Below are 20,787 nucleotides of genomic sequence, written 5' to 3'. Positions count from 1 at the left end.
ATGTAAAGAAAGTTTTAACTTTTTGGGCCCAGTCAGTGGTTCCTGATAAGACTTTTTTTTTAAATGACACCACCAAATTTTTACTAATTCTTGATTATCCCCCTTTGAAAGAGGGTGTGACCCTTCATTTGAACAAACTTGAATCCCCTTTACTCGAAGATGGTTTCTTAAGGTTGGTTGAAATTGGCCCAGTGGTTCTAGTGAAGAAGACAAAAATGTGAAAAGTTTACAGACGGACAGATGGATGAAGGACAAAATGTGATCAGAAAACTAGAAAAACTCAAGTGAGCTAAAAACATGATCACAAATACTTGGAAAGAGTTACAGTATTTGAAAAGCATTTTTTTTCATGCATTGTTTTCAGAAGCTGAAAATGTATGACTTGTATCCATGTTGAAAAAACGGCATATTTCAGAAAATAGAATGATTACAAATAGTTAATAAAGGTGCTTTGAGTAGCAAAATAAGCTAAACTGGAATAGCTAATTCAACCACAGAGTTTAGTCAATTTTAAGATGCACAACCTTTTCAACTCTTAATCATTCTTAAAATGTTTATATCATTCATTTCTGATTCAAGGGAGAACTAGATATATGACCAGAAGTATATCTGTTGACTAATAAACATGTACATGTATATTGTGTTTTTAAGTCATTAATGTTTGTTTGTTGTTAAATGTCCCTCTCGGGAATTTTTCGTTCATATGGAGACACCTGTCACCACTTAAAAATAATGAAGACGTATAAGTCGGATTTGAGGTTAACATTCATTATAGGAGTTTTCAACAATTAAGACGTAAAGAGATAACTCCTTCCCCTCGCCCCTTCCCCTTCCCAGACCCCTGTTTGTTCATGTAACTAATACTTTATTTTGACATAAAAAAAATGAATATATACAAATAGTTTAATGGTCCATCTCTGAATGATTTTCATTCCTAATTCTAGGAGGGTACATGGGTTGACCCAAATTCATGAATGAAATGTCAAGCAATCTTATCATTGATGCACTGTTATTGAATTTGATGTAGTCATATTATGAACATTTCAAGTTCATTAAGAGAGTGGGGATGACATCCAGGGGTTCATAAGCTTAAACCATTAGATGTACATAACATAATAACACAAGAAACAAAATTATGTATAGTCAAATGGAAACGTTTTCTACTATTTTGGAGTCACATGATCATTTGTCATTTCAGGGACAGGGAGCGGCTAGGGAAATTGGACCCCCCCCCCCCCCTGGAATTTGCAGAGTTATTTAAATAGGACTATATACATGTACTGATTTACAGAAGCAAATAAAAAATGACTTTGGACGCCCACCCCCCCCCCCTTTAAAAATATGGACCCCACCAACATTGTTTTTTTATTTTGTTTGTTTTTTCCCCCGAAAAAAATTCCTGGATCTGTGCCTGTAACTGAATGTAATGTCGACAACGGGAGATAACTCTTCAGAATGTAAAACTCGTCTATTGTGGCATCCGATGATCTTTGATCCTTTTTAAACTTTAACAACTTTTTCATTTCGGTTATTTTACCCCAATCGATACTTAAACTTGTACTTACCGACTGTCATAGGTCCTGTCAACTTCATGAAATATAATCCAATTAAAACATAAAATGAATTAATTTCTACTGATATACATGTAATCACGTGTACACCACACTGCACCATGTGCAACGTGAAAATGATTATGGTAAAACTATACTTGTAGGATGACGCAAGCCCAATGTGATGTAGAAATTTTCAAAAAGGTGTTCATATACATGTACAGTACAAGAACAAATTTTAAATTATCATAACAAATGATGTTTTAACATAACTTTGCCATCTAGCCCTATTTCCAAAAAACAGGCAATTTGTGTGTGTGTTAGCTGCAGAACTGTAGCTCTCTGCTTGAGAAAATTCGGACAGATAAAGCAGAGAGCTACAGATCCAAGCGTTGTAAAAACCTTCGATTTTCGCCGCCGCTTTTTTGTCGCTCTCTTCGGCTATTATTCCTTGTATTTTATGCTTTCCTCCGCCTTAAGAATTGTATCAGATAAATTCAATATATGTTACTCCTGTTCGTAATACTTTATTTACCTTTCATCTGTCCCAAACAGCCCTTTCTGGTTTTGGAAAGTCGATTTAAAAAATTCCCAATCCGTCGACGTCCATGTTGGGGGTCGTGAGAAAAAAAAAGACTTTCAAAGAACATTCATTTGCCGAGAAAATGTAGATAAAAATTTCAGATATCATATATATTGACTATAAAGAAAACAATATATGTATTTTAAAATAGATAAATAAAACTCGGGCGTGATATTTTAGGATGACATCAACATGGACGTATACGGAATGGGAATTTTTTAAATCGACTTTCCAAAACCAGAAAGGGCTGTTTGGGACCGTTGAAAGGTAAATAAAGTATTAAGAATAGGAGTAAAATATATTGCAAATTATCTGATACCATTCTTAAAGCGGGGGAAAGCATAAAATACAAGAAATAATAGCCGAAGAGAGCGACAAAAAAGCGGCGGCGTAAATCGAAGGTTTTTACAACGCTTGGATCTATAGCTCTCTGCTTTCTCTGTCCGAATTTTCTCAAGCAGAGAGCTACAGTTCTGCAGCTATGTGTGTGTGTATGTGTGTTTGGGGGGGGGGGGTGAAAAAATTTATTGGGTATGGCTTTTCAAGGAGGTTTTAGTCTAATCAAACTAAAAAAAAGAGTTTTCACATTTTGATAAATTCATCAAAAACGCTTTGCACTAAAATAATATTATTTGTTGTTGAGAAAATAAATTTAAAAAGTTCCAATTATGGGCCAAAAATTCATATCCCCCCTTTTTTCAAAACCTAATTTACATAATAAATTAAATTATGTTATTTCAGACTGGTAATTAAGTAGAGGAAATACCTTTAAGAGGCTCTTAGGTCACATGGTCATCTAAGCATTTTATGCTCGAATTGACGAATACATGTACTGTGTAAATTAAAGAATTATTTTGACTTTTTCCTTGGTAAGCCCAATATGAAGGAGTACGCATTTAGAGGCAAACACCTCAGTGCGGGTATTACTGTCTCATGACAGCATCTAGTTTATTGTTGAGTTTAAACTTTAGCCTTTTTAATCGCCAAAATATGCATGGCTGAAATATTGCCGACTCGGCGTAAAACAATATTAATAATCAATCAATACAATTATAAAATTAGGCAAAAAGTAGAACAATAGCTAAATGATAGAAGTAGTATTTTAACATGCTAAGTAGTAAAATTTACTTGGTTTTTCTGATCAAAATTTGTCCGTTGTCTGTCGTCGTCGTCGTTGTTGTAAACTTTTCACATTTTCATCTTCTTCTCAAGAACCACTGGGCCAATTTCAACCAAATTTGCCACAAAGTATCCTTGGATAAAGGAAATTCAAGTTTGTTCAAATGAAGGGCCACGCCTTCTTCCAAGGGGAGATAATTAAGAATTTGTGAAAAAATAATGGCATCATTAAAAAAATCTTCTTCTCAAGAACCACTGTGCTTGAAAATATGAAGCTTATGTGGAAGCATCCTCAGGTAGTGTAGATTCAAATTTGTTCAAATCATGACCCCTGGGGGTCGGGTGGGGCCACAATGGGCGATTAAAGTTTTACATATGAATATATAGGAAAAATCTTTAAAAATCTTCTTCTCAAGAACAGCAAAGCCATGATAGGTCATATTTACATGGAAGCATCCTCAGATAGTGTAGATTCAAATTTATTCAAATCATGACCCCCGGGTGTCGGGTGGGGCCACAATGGGCGATCAAAGTTTTACATAGGAATATATAGGAAAAATCTTTAAAAATCTTCTTCTCAAGAACAGCAAAGCCATGATTGGTCATATTTACATGGAAGCATCCTCAGATAGTGTAGATTCAAGTCTGTTCAAATCATGACCCCAAGGGGTCGGGTGGGGCCACAATGGGCGATCAAAGTTTTACATAGGAACACGTAGTAAAAATCTTTTAAAAAACTATTTCTTAAGAACAGCAAAGCCATGTTATGCATATTCATATTCATATGGAAGCATTCTTAGATAGTGTACATTCAAGTTTGTTCAAACATGACCCCTGGGGGTCGGGTGGGGCCACAATGGGTGATCAAAGTTTTACATGGGAATACATAGGTTAAATCTTTAAAAATCTTCTACTCAAGAACAGCAAGGCCGTGATTGGTCATATTTACATGGAAGCATCCTCAGATAATGTAGATTCAAATTTGTTCAATTCATGACACCCCCCCCCCCTCCCACACACACACTTTTATATTCAAACTTTTCAACCTTTCAAGACTGAACTGATTTCTGCTTTTTTCTAGCCATAGTGCTCAGGTGAGCGATGTGGCCCCTGGGCCTCTTGTTGTTTGTTTATTGTTAATGTCCCTCTCGGGAATTTATCACTCTTATGGAGACGCAACCTCTTGCCGGTGGAGGGCTGCAAATTTAGATTTACTGTCCTATACTTGGTACGCAGGGCCATCGAGCATTGGGGGATCTTTTTTGTGCCAGCACTTTGACAAAATCAACACACTGAAACAAAATTTCAAAGTGCGTTAAGAGTTTGGGACAAAATCAACACACTGAAAAAAAGAGTGTACATCAACATTTTTTACCACGCAGCCACATAAAGCACTTTGAAAAAAATATGTTTAAAACGAAATTCTGGACTTAGATTTTAGTAAAAAAAAAACAACAACAACATTATCTTCTTATATTTCTTTCGAAAATCAGTTGAATTGTTCTACCTTAATTGAGATCGAGGAGAAACAGGCAGAAGGTCCCTCATGCAGCCCAACTCTTTATCTTTCCCTTCCCAATTATATGTATTAACCTAACATGTATGACATAGATATACTTTCTCTCAATAAATTTGAGTTAACGCAAAATAGATGAAAAAAAACTGAGATAAGATTTCTGAAAAAAAAAATAGTAACGCACCCTATTATATTAAAGAAGAGAGGCTCAGATGTCATTTCGCTGATCTCGGCAACAACTACCAACTGACTATACTTATGCCAAAGAAGCTTTAAAAATTCAACTACAAATAAAAAAAAAACCATTAACAGTGTAACAACCGCATGCTATTTGACATGTCTAGCCCTTGTATGATATCAAATTACAGAGTGAGAAGTAATCTGAGTGCGTAGCTTTTGTTTATGAGAATTTTTGAGGAAAATGTATTAGTGAACAAGGTAAAAATTTCAGTCGCGTGAGTAATGTGGCTAAGGTTAATTTTTCCTACTATCAAATAAATGAGTCAATCATTGTTTCATATATGTTCACAATAGATATATATGATAGATAGATAGATTAGAGAGAGAGAGAAAGAATTTTCGTGGTATGGAAAAATAATAATTGCTCCCTTTTCCCTAAAAAAATGTGATGCTTTAAGTCACATATGGACCCTTAAATCACTGAACTTATTACAGACTGGATAAAATTAAAAAAAGAAGAAGAAAGAAACGATATTTCGCTATTAAACAATCATTCCTCCATTATTTCTTGAAGACCTATTTCCCTTCTAAAACATTTACGAGGATCTTTGGAAACACAACCTCTTAAAATATTTAAAACGTCTATATCTCAGATTCTGAAGTGAGGTCATCACCGAAAAGTTATCCATCCAGATTCAAATTATTATTTATCATACCTTAAATTTGCAAGGGTATTATCCAAGCCGTGCACTATTTTTTTTTTTTTTTAAAGTGCGTAATTTTTCAAAGTGCGATGTAACACAGCACCTACTGCGACACTAAAAATAATTTGTAAATCTATAAAAATGCTCTAATTTTTTGCTGCAAATGACAATGCTTCGGAAATTTCTCAGTTTTAATCTTTGATTACGATTTTGATTATCTAAATATTAACTAAAAATATCTAACTGTAATAATTGTTCATGAATGTATTGAAAATATACGTTTCTAATTTTTTGTTAACAATGCACTTTACTGAATGCAGCAGATAAAAAAGTCCAATGGCAATCAATACATTTCCTTTAACCATTTATATATATATATATATATATATATATATATATATATATATATATATATATATATATATATATATATATATATATATTAAGGAGGGATTCCTGTTTTGTTCCTGACTAAATGAAATATTCAAAGTATATTTGCTTATATGAGTTACATATTAGGATGTAATGGATTTAAAATATCGAAATTATCTTTCCTTCTCATAATTATACATCTTTGATTCATTGATTGATTGAATGTTGTTTTTTGTCCCGTTCGAGAATTTTTCACTCATATAGAGACGTTACCATATACCGGTGAAGGGCTTCAAATTTAGACCTTTACGCGGCACTCAAGGTCATTGAACAGTGAGGGTTCTTTATCGTGCCAACGTATACCATGACACGGGGCCTCGGTTTTAAAGGTTATACATCTTTGAAAAGAAATTGTAAACTGAGTCTGACATCTACATGTAGCAGGGACTATATTTTTTGCGGAACTGCGGCGTACGAAAATATCTCTTTTTCTGCTTCTTAAAACTTCTACAGGACAATGGCTTTAGTTAAATTTTTTAAACAATCAAAATCTAAGAGAACTTTTCTTAAGAAACTGAAATTAATAACCATGAACTAAAACAGTAAGATACCTCAAGTAAAAAAAATATTTTCTAAACAAAATATTTTTTTTAAAAAGATTTTGAAAGCTTCCAGTCTAAGGACAGAATTGAGCAAAAAATCAGAAAAAAGTCTTCTTTTTTTTCCTCTTACTTAACGGTCAGTCGCCCGCGTGGCGCAGTGGTTAGAGCGCCTGCTCTAGAGTCGCGAAGTAAGGAGTTGATCCTTACGTCGCGGGTTCGAATCCCACTGTGGGACGTGGAGACCGGTCCTTCGGATGAGACCGTATAAACCGAGGTCCCGTGTCGCAGTAGGTGCTGGCACGAAAAATATCCCTCACTGCTCAATGGCCGTAAGTGCCGAGTATAGGACAAAATTTGCAGCTCTCCACCGGCAAGTGGTGGCGTCTCCATATGAGTGAAAAATTCTCGAGAGGGACGTTAAACAACATACAAACAAAAAAAAAACTTAACGGTCAAAACGTTTTGTAATTGTATCATTTTGGATATTTGTATGACTACTTCACCATATGTGAAAAAGAGAAAAAGTTAAATATAGAAAGTATATAAGAATAACTAATATTCCCTGAAATGTTGAGAAAAATAGAGGAAAATAGGGATAGCTATTATCTATTTTACTTTAATTATTCAACTTTAAGTTAATTTGGAAATCTCACCTGTTAGACATTATTTCATATTGTCTTTTCATGCAAAAAGAAAAAAAAATTAATTTTTTGTAATAGAAGTAGGCATCGACTGATTGGAAACAATATTGTTTTATTATGAACGTCAAGGAAAACGATAATGACCTTGACATGACGTTGTGCCTTAAATAGAACGGTCAATTTTATTCTTAGTGATATTATCTTCTTCAAACTGTCGAAGTTTCATTAATTTTTTAAATTCAATAACCCTAACAAAAAAATACTATAGTTAACTATAGTTTACTATAGTTAACTATAGTAAATCAAAGTGTCAAAGTTATCACTATACTAAATCAAAGTTTTCAAAGTGATCACTATAGTGTCACAGTTATCACCATAGTAAATCAAAGTTTTCAAAGTTATCACTATAGTAAATCAAAGTTTTCGCCGTAGTAAATCAAAGTTTTCATAGTGATCACTATAGTATATCAAAGTTTTCATTGTGATCACTATAGTAAATCAAAGTGTCAAAGTTATCACTATAATAGTGAATCAAAGTTTTCACAGTGTCAAAGTTATCACTACAGTTAACTATAGTAATTTTTGTTAGGAAAATATAAAAAGAATCCCTCCTTAAATATGAAACTGTAGATTTTAAAATATCCAGCAGCTGCACCACAATTTTCTTGTCAGGTAAAATCAACTTAAAAATGAACTAGAAATATTAATAATTAAAGTATTGACAATAACTTATTTTAGCATTGACATTATTTTAATTTTGTGAGAAAATATAATTTTATATATATTGACATTATTAAAGGAAAATGCCCCTACGATCATTAAGAGAACAATGTAATTTCTGTCCACGAAATACTTATTCTTTTCCAAATAATGCTTCGAGAGAACTATGCAAATTAAAAAAAAAAATGGTTTGTTGAAAAAAGAACAAAAAATGATTAAGAGTATGTTTTAAACATTGCCTTCAACAATAAAAAAAAAATGATACTTTCAGACGACCATTCCAGAATCACATTAGCAAACGGAGTTTCAGACTATGTCAACGCCAATTATATTGACGTAAGTATTATACCGATGTTTATTTATTGATTATAATACTCTTGTATCGTTTAACATTTTTCACTGGAAACCTGGAGAAAGAATTAATATCTCATATAGCAAGAATAATCATAAATTTTCATTACTGAAAAATTTCAGGGTATCAATAAGACCAATGAGTATATTGCAGCACAAGGTATGTGTTTTTTTTTTCTATTTATTTGAAAATTCTATTTATATGAACACTTTATAAATGCAATTAGAATACAGATACAGTTTTTTTATGTTAATATATTTTTATCTCTTTGTCACAGGACCTCTTCAGAATACAGTTGAAGACTTTTGGATCATGATTTGTCAAGAATATGTCAATCATATCGTTATGCTTACAAACCTCAAAGAAGGGAACAAAGTAAATTCTTTATTACTTTACAAAAGAGTGTAATATTGGAGGTAGTCTGATATATCATGTCAAATAAATTACATAATCGTAGAATATGATCACCATGAGATTCAATAACTACTATATTTAAGGAATGAAGCTTATTTTAACCTATGGTATACGATATAACATAACTCGGGACAGTTTACGCTTTATAAACCGCGAAGCCTTATATCGTATAACATAGGATAAAATAAACTTCATTCCTTATAATTTAATTGCAGTGTAGACAATAAGACAATTTTTCCTCCAAAAATGGCTTCAAATTGAGCATATTTTAAAACTAACGTCAAGCGGAGTAATACGTTTTCGACGTAACTCATTGTGACGTAGGCAACTTATATGATATAAACTAAAACTTTTAGCAAATCAAATGACGTGTTACAACTAAAATTAAATTATTTTTGTGTGCTTAAAGCAGTATAGTTCAAGATCAGATGCAGTTACAAACTTATGTGAGAATAGTCAGATTTAAAACCAATGAATCTTAGATAAACCTTCTTTTACCTAACAGATAAAATGTTTCAAGTACTGGCCAGATTTACATCAGTCTAGGACCTTTGGTGTGATCCCACTAAGCGCGGATGAAGATAGTAACTTTGGTGTGATTTCTATTCACGCGGAAGAAGAGAAAATTTACGCCAATTACAAAATCAGGAAATTTAGAGTTATACATAAAAGGGTGAGACATAATACTGTATTTTAAAATCTCTCATTTTGCTTTGTAATATAAAGTTTGCTTTATTCTTAACATTCCTCTGGTAAAACTGTTTTTTATAATTTAATAGGTACATTGAAATAAAAATGTAATCTTTTTCGTAACCGTTGTCAATTTGATTTCACATGTAACGTTTATCCCTTTTTATTAAACAAATGTCAAATTCTTAGATTTTCGCTCCAAAGGGTACAAAAATACAAAAATATTACATGTAAATGATAATTCTGGAGTAGAACATTTACGATAATTTCAAACTTTTAAAACTTATTTCCAGACATCGTTTCTTGTTTAGGGATCTTCATACTTAATAGCATTGGGAGTATAAAAATTTGCTTTTTTAAATCAACAGCTAAAAGGGTCTCGTATAGTAACAGAATCTCGCGTAGTAACACATTATCACTATACTGCCTGGCCGGAACACGGGATACCGGAACCGCTCTGCCTTGCAGATTTCCATGACCATGTGACAAGGACAAAAGATAAAGGATACTATAGTGGTCCCACCCTAGTACACTGCAGGTAAAAAGAGGAATTTTAATGATTGTAATTAGTTTCATGTTGAAAATAATTAATCTTTCCTAGTAATAGAACGAAGTTGGTTTTATTTTTTATTTTTTGAAATTGTTGAAATGTATGTATGGAAACAGACATTATACCAGTTTATTCGTGGGTGAGAACATTTGTGATTTTATATTAAATATTAATTTAAACGTGTATTTATTGAGAATGTTTCGTCAGTCCCAATCATTTATAAACGCGGATCTTTTGCAAAAGGACGAATAAATATTGTTGGAAATAATAGTGTGTTTTCAACTTGACGTTTAAAGCTAGCGTTTTTTTTCTTTTAATGTATCTTTGTTCCTTTGCTAATCAAACTAGATGCCCAGCTTGATATCTGTTTTCTTCATGTCGATTTTACACTAAATGAAATCTTTGAACATCAATTTATATTATCTTGTAAATCCTCGGTACAATCTTAGTTCTGGCACTGGCCGTACAGGGACATATATCGCTATCGACGCTTTGTACAAGGCAGGCAAAACAGAGAGGAAAGTCAACATCGCGGAATACGTGAAGAAAATGAGGGAAAATAGAATGAACATGGTTCAGACTTATGTGAGTTAATCATTCTTTCATTGAGTATGCACGTTTAATAGCATACAACTAATTAATTGACATAATATCTGTAGTCAAAAAATAGAAACGAATATTAATTTAAAAGCAGAAGAAAGATACCTTATCAACAAAGAAAGAATATAGTTGAGTTAGAGAAAACTTAACGTGTTAGATTTTGCAAACATGTCCTCCGTATAAATTGGGTAAACTTGTTTGTTTATGTTATATTTAAGGAGCAGTACAAAACTATTTTTCTGGCGATTGAGGTTATGTTCAGGATTCCAGCATATAAACACACCAAACCAGAATTTGTAAAACAAGCAGGGCTTAGAGATTGGTATAAGTCACCAGATGAACGCGAATTAAAACAGAAGTTGCAGGTAATCTAAGACATGAGTATTTGATTCGAATGTGGAAACCGACTTGGAAATATGCCTGATATATTAATGTAATTATCAAAATATCCGTAATTTTTTTTTATCAAATTTTCAAATATTTGTAACATGATTATGTTATTATTCAAATATATGCAAGTTTTATACATTTATAAGTGTGAAAAAATGCTTTGGTCCATATATGTGCCAAAAATGGAAAATAGTACAAAAAAAGGTTTTAACATTTAGAGTCTTCTAAGGGCGCGGCCATCGTACACGGAAGATGATTACAAGCTAGCCAGAGAGAATGGAGATAAATCAGCTGTTCTTCCACGTGAGTAATTTATATGAATTCTTTTAAATTGGCTGTCAATTAATTTATCAAATATGACTCACTCTGAATATATCCAGTTTTATTTCAACAATAAAAATTCTTGATGAAATATGGAGATAACGAACTGTCAAACTCAAAAATCTATTGAAACAATTCAACTCGGGAACAGAGCAAAAGCGGACCTCTACAGACATCCGAGGTGGGATCAATTGCCATGGAGGAGTAAGCATCCCCTGTCGACCGGTCAAATCCGCCGCGTGCTCCTTGTCATGATAGGGCAAACGGAAAAATCCGTACACAATGCAGTGTGTAAACAATTGCCTAACAATTGGTATGAAAAACGACAGTAGTAATTCGACTTCATGATAGATTATATTTGCTGACAAGGTCATTGTATGGACAATAGAACATGCGAAATTCTGCCTTTAAACGAGAATGTTGATATCCTTGTTTCATCAACTCGTCAATATAGCTTTTTCTAATTGTTCGAACGTAGAGCATGCTCTTGCGTATTGAATAGAGTCAACTGGGAGACATAAAATCCGTATGCTGGAGATAAGGGTATACTGGTACATAAATAAGGGAAGTTGACGATAGAAAATTTGAAGTCACATTGTTGTTAGGTTACCATTAACGTCCTTTTCTAGTAAAATATCCAAATATGAAACAGAAGTCTCAGACTCTGAGGTATCATATATTTCAAGTTTACTGGGATATATCGAGTTGACATATGAATGGAAGTAACTATTGTTAATTGATAATACGTCGTCGATATATCTAAATGTTTAGTTGAAGGCCACAGAAAGTGTAATGATAGAATGTTAAGTCATGTCAATTATTTATGTTAACTTCTTGAACATCACTACATCAAAAATTTCTCTAAGATTTCATAATTTACATCCACCAGTATGCATGCGATACTAGTCTTCTACCAGCAAGTGCAATATGATTCCTTGTAATTTCGTTAAAAAAATCATCAAAGGGCAACAAATTGTACACTAATGGCCATCATTAAAAATATTTTTTTCCACCTACCCGACCCTAAAATCTGAAGTTAGGTTTGTAGGTAGGAAATTTTTTTTCCCTGACAGCATGCAGCTTTGAAAATACATTCTGAAATTTAATGGAATAATACATTTATAAATAAGAAAAGTACAATAGAAAGCGATTTGTAAACAGAATATCATACATTTAGAAGCAAAATTTAAGGTAAATTAATTCACAACTATTATTCAATTGAACTTATGAAATATCTCACGCCAATGTAAATTTACTGAATTCGAATAATTTAAAAGACAACTTGAGATTCTCAGATACGCAAAGACCGGAAATCCTAGTATATTGTTAAAACTATTATCAACTTCCAGTGCTTACACATGCAATGTACTTTTTCAAGGGCTTCGAAATTTGCAGTGGTTCTAGAGCATTTCGTTTTGAAGTCCCGAAGTAAGGAGCTAATTTTAAGTCACAAGTTCAAATCCCAATTCGGGACGTTGAGACCGGTCCTTTGCATGAGATCGTAAAAATTTAGGACCAATGTCGCAGTATCTGCTGGCACGAAAAGATCCCTTACTGCTCAATGGCCAAAAGTGCCCAGTAAGTCTAAATTTGGAGCCCTTCACCGGGCAAATGTTCAAATGCTGTCTTCCCAACAATTCTCGAAGAGATTTAAAGCAAAGAAATAACCAATCTTCAAAAGCCTAATTTTAGGAAAATACACTGGATGTCTCAGGAAGCTGTATTCTGATTTCAAAGTATTTGGAAAGAGTATGTAAACAATATTTAATTGAACCTATTCATATCTAAAAATGTCATACACAATGTCATAGTCGCGAACTTTAACCCATGAATAAAAGGCATGAGGAAAGGATTTCTTAATTGTATTCATGAAGATGAAATATACAGACATATTTACAACAACTACTATGGTCCCATATACATGTAGTACACATACGAACTGGTTATTAAATCAAAACTCAAATTAAATAAAATGCAGTGAAATTGATTGATGTGTTCACAAAGTGGGCCCCTCGTCTGCTCATGAGGAGGGGCTTACCATGCTTATTACGTAAGACAGGTTTGTAAATACCTTCGAAAAACTCTTAATTAGTCATGGTATATTTAATTAACGGAAAACTTCAAGATTGCGGGATTTTAATAAGCTAAAGGAATAAGGTCGATACGTCGCCGCTGTTTTATACCACGAACTATAACCCCTGTGATAACATGTTGTGGGTGCCATTTTGTTTCCAACAAACGCTTGAAAATCACAGTAGAACAAAATCAGCCGGTCTGATAAGAACGGATTTTGATGAAATTGTACTTTTAAAAGTTGATAAATATTGAAAAAATATTTAAATAATCTTATTTAAAAAAAAAAAAAACTTCTCAGTCGGCGCGATTTAATTGGGTCGGTCGCGTTTTTTGGAAACAAAGGTAACTTTTATTTTGGCTTAATCTGGGTATAGTTGCATGCTAAGAATCAGCTCAATATCTGCAAGAATGTTGAAGAAATATGCGGAAAACCAAGTTGGACAGAGAGAAAAAGGGGGCAGACAGATGAGGAGGAAACCTATAGTCCCATCAAGTTTTACCTGCAGGGGGTTTAAAATCAACCCACAATGTACTGGAATTTAGAAAAAAGAGACCCAAAGGCGTTAACGGTCACCTGAGTATAATACAACAATTTAGAACAAAGAGTATACAATAAACTGATAGATGAAGCTTTGTTGCCCAAAAGCAAGAGAAATAGGATGATCAGGATCAATAAAGTAATTAGTCTAATATTCAGTAGTAACTCATAAATTAAATTCTTATCTATCCTCCATTTATCACTATCACCATGCAGACTATTAACAAACTATTAGTTCTTCTGCACTACTTTAAACCCCATATTGTGACCTCTCATATTGGCCTCTTTTGGTCTTTGAAGAACATTTAATGAGATTAGTTATTTTTGTCCCATTTTTATTTATTTACAAGTCTACCTGATCATTTAAAGTATGAAAGTACTTTTTGTATTATACAATATTTTTTTGGAATAATTCTCTTATTCTATTAAATTTCGAATACATTATTTACAGTGATTAATTATCGAGCGTGAATGGCAAAGGGGAATAACTTCTCTCAGTAGAATACAAATTAATAGAGCACTGACCAGGACCAGAACATTTGACCAAATGGTCCTGATATTCAACAATCTGGTAAAAATATCCTTGCTTATTAAAACTTTTATTGTTTCCCTTCGATATGCCGAGGAGCAGAGAAGATTTTCAAAGAAATAATGCATTTTCACTATAGATTCAACATACCCCTATCCTAACATTAAAACCCATGTCCAAGGGTCATAAAATTCACAAATTTGGAAAAGGTACCCTAATCATCATAACTATGCACTTAGTTGAAGATTTTCAAAGAATTAACACATTTTCTCTATATTATCAATCCCCCCCCCCCCCAGAAACACCAAAACCTGGAGACCACAAGTTTTAAAATTTTGTAAGAAGCACAACTGTTCATCCTAACTACATGTATGCACTTTGTTTACATGTATCTGCTCAATACTTATAAGGAGCAGATAGGATTATTTAACAAAATTAAAGCAGTTTTTTACTATATAATCAAAAGAGCCCCACCCTTACCAGAACATCTGACCTAGGGGCCAGGAAACTCACAATTCTGGAAGAAGCACTCTTGTTCATCATAACTATACACTTAGTTTCCTTGCTTTATGATTAGGAGCAGAAAAAGAATATTTTCAAAGAAAGTATGCTTTTTCACTATATAATTAATAGAGCCCCGCCCTAACACCAGAGCCCCTGACCCAGGGGCCATGAAATTCACAATTTTGGAAAAGGCATCCTTGTGCATCATAACCATGCACTTAGTTTATTTAAATAATACCCAGGCGCAGAGAAGATTTTCAAAGAATTAATGCATTTTCACTTATAATCAATAGAGCCCCGCCCTAACACCAGAGCACCTGACCCAGGGGCATGGAATTCACAATTTGGGAAAAAGCATCATTGCTTATCATAATCATCGCAGTACAGTTAAGGTTACCCATGAAACTTTTATGGTAATGAGGTCATAATGAGGTTTGACGTCATGACAGTCGCTCCGCCCTGATATATCTATATAAGGAATTAGAGCTCAAAATAACTATTTAACGACAATTGCAAGAATTTGTAACAAATGTCCGTATTCTTGTCTTTAAATAAATTAGAAGTAGTGATTTTCTCTTGTTTAGATCATCATGTTGTCGAAATAATTCGCTTTTTATTGTGTCGTTTGGCTGCACTCGGCTTCAGCCAAGCGCTTGCACTCAGTGACACGGAATGTTGTTTACATAAAGGACGTGGAGACAGCAGCTGAGATTTGCGGTGGAAAATACAGCAAACAGGTAAATCTTTTAAAGAGAACAGTAATAAAGTAACAGATTTATGGTTTGTTTATCAGATGATGCAGATATTTAGAGAAATCATGGACTACTGAGGCTATTGCACCCCACCTCTCTACCCTGGGCAGCTGCAGGGGTTTTCATATTTGTACGCATAGGTATCAAGATTATGTACGCATAGGTATCAAGATTTAGACATACTATTGTTAACATCAATATGAAATAATCGAGTGTGTATGTATAATATGTATACATGTAGCAAGATATATTGGCAGTGCCCAGGAGGTGTGTCTACACCCCCCCCCTCCCCTGACACACACAACACACACAAACATGATATGAAGTTGCACACCAACAGTTTAATTTGAACTGAATATGCAATTCCTTGTACTTCAACTAATTTTTGAGAGAATGCATGTATCATGGAGATCTGCAGACATGCAAAAGTTTGCTGTTAAATTTATTAAAATTAATTATTGTTCAATTTCAATCATTGATAAAAGATTCACTAGACATATAATTATGTTGACATACAATCATCTAAATATGTAATTTGAAAAGGAAAGCAGGATATCGAATGATAATTTAGCACATCCATAAAGTGTATATTTCTGTAAAGTGAAACTGTATTGTGTATTTAATATACATGCATATATGCATTTTATACCCCAGTCCTGTAAATCAAAAATAGGATTTAAAGTTTAAATTTTCACCAGCTAGTGTTTCATACTTTAAAATAATTCTTAGCATCTGTGTTATGAAATTCTAAATCTGTAGAATGATATTTCTAAATTTAAAATTGAATATCATGTTATTTTATTTTTCTGGTCTGAATACATGATGTACAATTCTTTCATCATTGTAGCTGTCAGGTGCTGCATGCTTATAATCCAGGGTTATCTACAGAAAACATATGCAACAATTTCTAAACATGGTATGTTCACTATTAAAACATTTCATAATAATTTTATTGTATGCCAATATAATAGTTTTTTCAATTTTGAACAGATGCAAGAATTTCATTTATGAATTTGTTTCCTTGAATCACTTATTTTCCAAGCTTAAATTGCTAAATTGCAAATGGTAGAGTTTTAAAATTCCCAGAGAAGTTTTGTAACAAAAGATTTCATGAATTTTAGAAAATGTTATATTACATGGTTTGTTTTGCACATTGCAGTGCCATTTATTTTAACTAATATGTATTTGACTCATTACATTTTTGGTATATTTTATGATACAGTAGCTGTTCACAAAGAATTTGAACCATTCCAGTGTTGACACAGACAGCAAGTGTCTTGACCAAGTAAAAAGGTATGCTTAATGATATCAACAACACACATATTCATGGCACTATTATTTTGAAAATTATTTTAATAAATAAAAACAGCAGAGTTACAGATATTTGATACATTTTTATGTGATTTCATTAGATTTTACTTATTACATTGTTTCAAGTTTTACTGTTTTAATCACCAGCACACTTAATAATATTTTATTTTATTTTTAGAATGGATTTTATCCCAGAGGACATGTCTTGATGGAAAAACTATGCACCTGCTCAGAATTACCCTCACAGCCTGGCTTTGTATGGGAGAAGTTGTAGTTATTAAATAAATTTACTAGATGAATAATACTTTAACTGTTATCTTTCAATGGCAACAGTGATATGAATGTCAGCTTTTAAGGCTGTAAAGGTGTGAAAATGCAGATTTGCATGAACATGGTGTTTTAGATACATTGAACCAAATAAAGCCTAATATTGGCATAATTATATATTTATCATGATCACTTGTATCAAAGAAGTATCTATTTTCTTATTACATTTTTATATCATTTAGCTCGGGTGCTTTCATTTTTTTTAGAGAAAATATCAATCCCTAACCTTTTATACACAAGTTTATCACAGATAAGACCCCCCCTCCTCCTTTTAAAAAAACAAAATGAAAGCACCCGCTCTAAATGAGATGCAATGGTTATATCCCAATAAATAAAAACTAGATCATGATGTTTACAAGTTAACAATGCCCAAGTATATATCATTGTCCCTTTATCAAGGGAGCTAAGAAGCAAAATATAAGGGGTTAGGTATGCAGAAAGGAGGATAGAACTAATTATATTAACATTTTAATTAATTAAAATTAATATTTTGGAGAGCCACTGAGGAAAACCCATATGTGAAACTTCATTCTGTTGTAGATATATATTTTTTTATTATGTCTGTGTGTGTGTGTGTGTGTGTGTGTGTGTGTGGAGAAAATGCGGAAGGTATTCAACAATGTCTTGTCTGGTGTATGAAAAGGACGAAGACATACAAAGGACAGTAATTAAAGTCAAGATTTTTTATATGCATACCGTTTTGAATAAGTAAAATAAAGCTTGCATAGTCTGTAGATGTTACATGTTCAAATTCGCGAGGTAAACAAACTCTACAAATACCAAAGAGTTACCTCCCGTGCCGGGTCACTAATGTGTTTGAAAACTATATTTAGAATGAATGTTTCAAGACTTCGATTTTAAACTAAAAAGTTCAAGGGCAAGGCGACATATGAAGAGGTAGGTTTTTGTATTAAATTGTTTATTTTACTGCATACTTTTTGAAAAGTGATGCTCATTTCTCTGTAATTCGCTAAGTAATTTATTATTTCACATGAAATGCGGAAAGTACCCCATTTTTTCAATACCGGTCTTTGTTTTACTGAATAACTAAATAATACCAGAAATCTAACTGAATGAGCATTATTTTTGAGATAGGATAGATATCTGGGGACACATTGAAACCTTGTGCAGTGTAATTTTTCTTTGCCTTGCCCTTGAACTTTTCGGTTAAATTTGATATTTTATATCTTGAGCTAAAAAAGGAGCCCACGTGACTACTAAGGGTCACATGATGACAAAAAATATCAATATTAAAAGCGAAGGACACACTCTTCAAGAAGACACAAATATATTTTCAGTAGAGTCGTATGCTAGAAAATAAGAAGGTTAAACTTCAAGTGTCTTGTTTTCGGTGTCTTTTTATAGAAAATGTTGCCTTAACTGTACTGCGATGCTCTTTGTTTGTTTAAATAATACCTAAAGGCACAACGAATGACGACAGATAGCAATGTCACCTGAGTAACTCAAATGACCTAAAGATTTTAAAAAGAAAAATTATAGACTTCGACATTCACTTTTATGATAAGTATAACTCCTTAAGAATACATCATGTTCTTCATACATAATTATGCACATTATTTGGCCAAGTTTGACTTACCCTTTGTTCTAGGGATAATTTTCTTATGTCTGGAATGTTATGTGTTTTGCATATTCCATTCAGACGTCACGGATGTGTCTGCAAATTAATTAACAATGAAAAAAAAACTGGAAGTTTAATGTCAAGACATTAATCTGGCTAAATAGTTAGTAAATAATCCAGATTGTAAATCTTGTAGTTTTTGGTTATTGAGTGAGGTTTCTTATTGTAGTTGACAAGTACAATGTCTTCCTATCTTCAAGTGTACCAAATCGAGGCAATTACATCAATGCTGTTACACTCTCGGTGTGTATTTTTTTTTTATCTATGACTTTTTAAAAAGTTTTTTGTGACGAAATATTTTTTAAAAAGAATTAAAGTTTCACTCTGTGGAAAACAAACCATCTCATAACGAAATACAATAGATACTGAAGATGTAGAATTAAGTCTGAATGTCCGAAAATGTACATGATATATATTCATGACAAAAATCTAACGATGCTGATAACATAGCGAGGTTAATTTTTGATGAAATTCTCATCTTTTGATTAAATGAAACTCTATACTATGCTCAATTTATATGATGCACTTGATTTTTTTTTAACCTTTTCTTAGTCCTACACAAAAAACAACGCATTCATAATAACACATTATCCCTCACCAGAGGACGCTGTAGACTTTCTGCGCCTGCTCATTGATCATGCATCAGACATCGTGATTTGTATGGATCCTTTGGAAGATGTTAAATCAGTGAGTAGATATTTTGATATAACGTTTATTCAATATATTTTGTCAGAAACTAGGCACATGTACTCAAATTGAGAATTATCATGCATTTCATAACAGACAGAAACGTGGATGCCTTCTTCCATCGAACCAAAATGTGTACAACCATTTACCGTATACCGCGAATTTAAGCAAGTCAGTGAGATGAGTTGCAAAGGTACACCAATCTACATTTGTCAGGATGGAGTAAGTAGCGTCTTATGGTACTGGAAAGGTAACAGAGTGTAAATTCTAAGGTGCCTGACTAAATTTATATTTTCCTTTGAACATTTTCAAACCATCGAATTTCTATGAACGTGAATTACTTCACAAAGCAAAGGAGAACGGAGATTGTATGTTTTTTTCATATCATTCTTTTTTCTCTCTCTTACTTTTATTCTTATGTTTTTAAACAGTTCATTTGACGTATACAGAAAACCTTGTCTTATACGACACCGCATGTTTAAAAGAATTGCGGAAACTGACGAAATTCTGGATTAGACAACACTTTTATCAACTGAGAAAATTAAAAGGAACTTGAAGTTTACATCGTAATATACAATAAGTTTTATTGGAATTATAAACACGTATGGTCAAAGAACAAGGCATGGTAACGGTCGAATTGACACCTTGTTTGACATAAAAATCAAGGCACAGTTAAAATTTTGATAGTTTGTAAATAAGAACTTTAAATATTTGTTTTAAATCCACTATCAAGTTTGGTTAAAAGTATAAAAGGACGCACAAGAGCGTGGCAAAATAGAACATTTTACAAAATGATCTCCATTCTGGAAGAATTTCGTCAAATCTAAGTTATTTTTCACCTCGGGGAACATTAGAGCACAAGCTTGCCTATCTAAAATTTCCACACACGAAATATATCTGGTACTAGTGCATGAAATATATAAATTTTGAAGATAAGCCTGTTTGAGTTCTGTGCCTGTTTGAGTTTTATGAGACAAAACGTGCGTTGGAATTGAGAAAAATTCGAATAAAACCGAGAAAATTCGGAAACTGACTTATAATTATCTTCCTGTGACCTGTGTGTATGTTTTAAGTCTGTGTTTTCTGAAACAAAACGCGCATTGAAATTGATCAAAATTTC

The 20,787-nt window shown here is 32.9% G+C and overlaps 1 protein-coding gene and 1 long non-coding RNA gene across 2 annotated transcripts in view; both read left to right on the top strand.

Annotated features, from left to right (window-relative positions):
• Positions 1-11,294, top strand: part of LOC133180194 (tyrosine-protein phosphatase 2-like) — a 35,017-nt gene extending 23,723 nt beyond the window's left edge. The window contains exons 4-9 of the mRNA XM_061314759.1: positions 8,462-8,498; positions 8,617-8,714; positions 9,812-9,981; positions 10,443-10,578; positions 10,812-10,958; positions 11,202-11,294. Coding sequence (XP_061170743.1) covers positions 8,462-8,498; positions 8,617-8,714; positions 9,812-9,981; positions 10,443-10,578; positions 10,812-10,958; positions 11,202-11,294 — 681 coding nt within the window. The remainder of the gene's footprint in view (positions 1-8,461; positions 8,499-8,616; positions 8,715-9,811; positions 9,982-10,442; positions 10,579-10,811; positions 10,959-11,201) is intronic.
• Positions 11,295-16,581: 5,287 nt separating this feature from the next.
• LOC133180240 (uncharacterized) lies at positions 16,582-16,977 on the top strand. The gene is made up of 2 exons (XR_009720295.1): positions 16,582-16,619; positions 16,929-16,977. It is a non-coding gene; the product is annotated as an uncharacterized LOC133180240 (long non-coding RNA).
• The last annotated feature ends 3,810 nt before the right edge of the window (positions 16,978-20,787 follow it).

The sequence above is a fragment of the Saccostrea echinata genome, unplaced genomic scaffold (assembly GCF_033153115.1).
Source record: "Saccostrea echinata isolate AGI-Se365-2 ecotype Australia unplaced genomic scaffold, CSIRO_AGI_Sech_v1 ptg000006l, whole genome shotgun sequence".
Taxonomy (NCBI): domain Eukaryota; kingdom Metazoa; phylum Mollusca; class Bivalvia; order Ostreida; family Ostreidae; genus Saccostrea; species Saccostrea echinata.
This window is presented reverse-complemented; position numbering and strand designations above follow the sequence as displayed.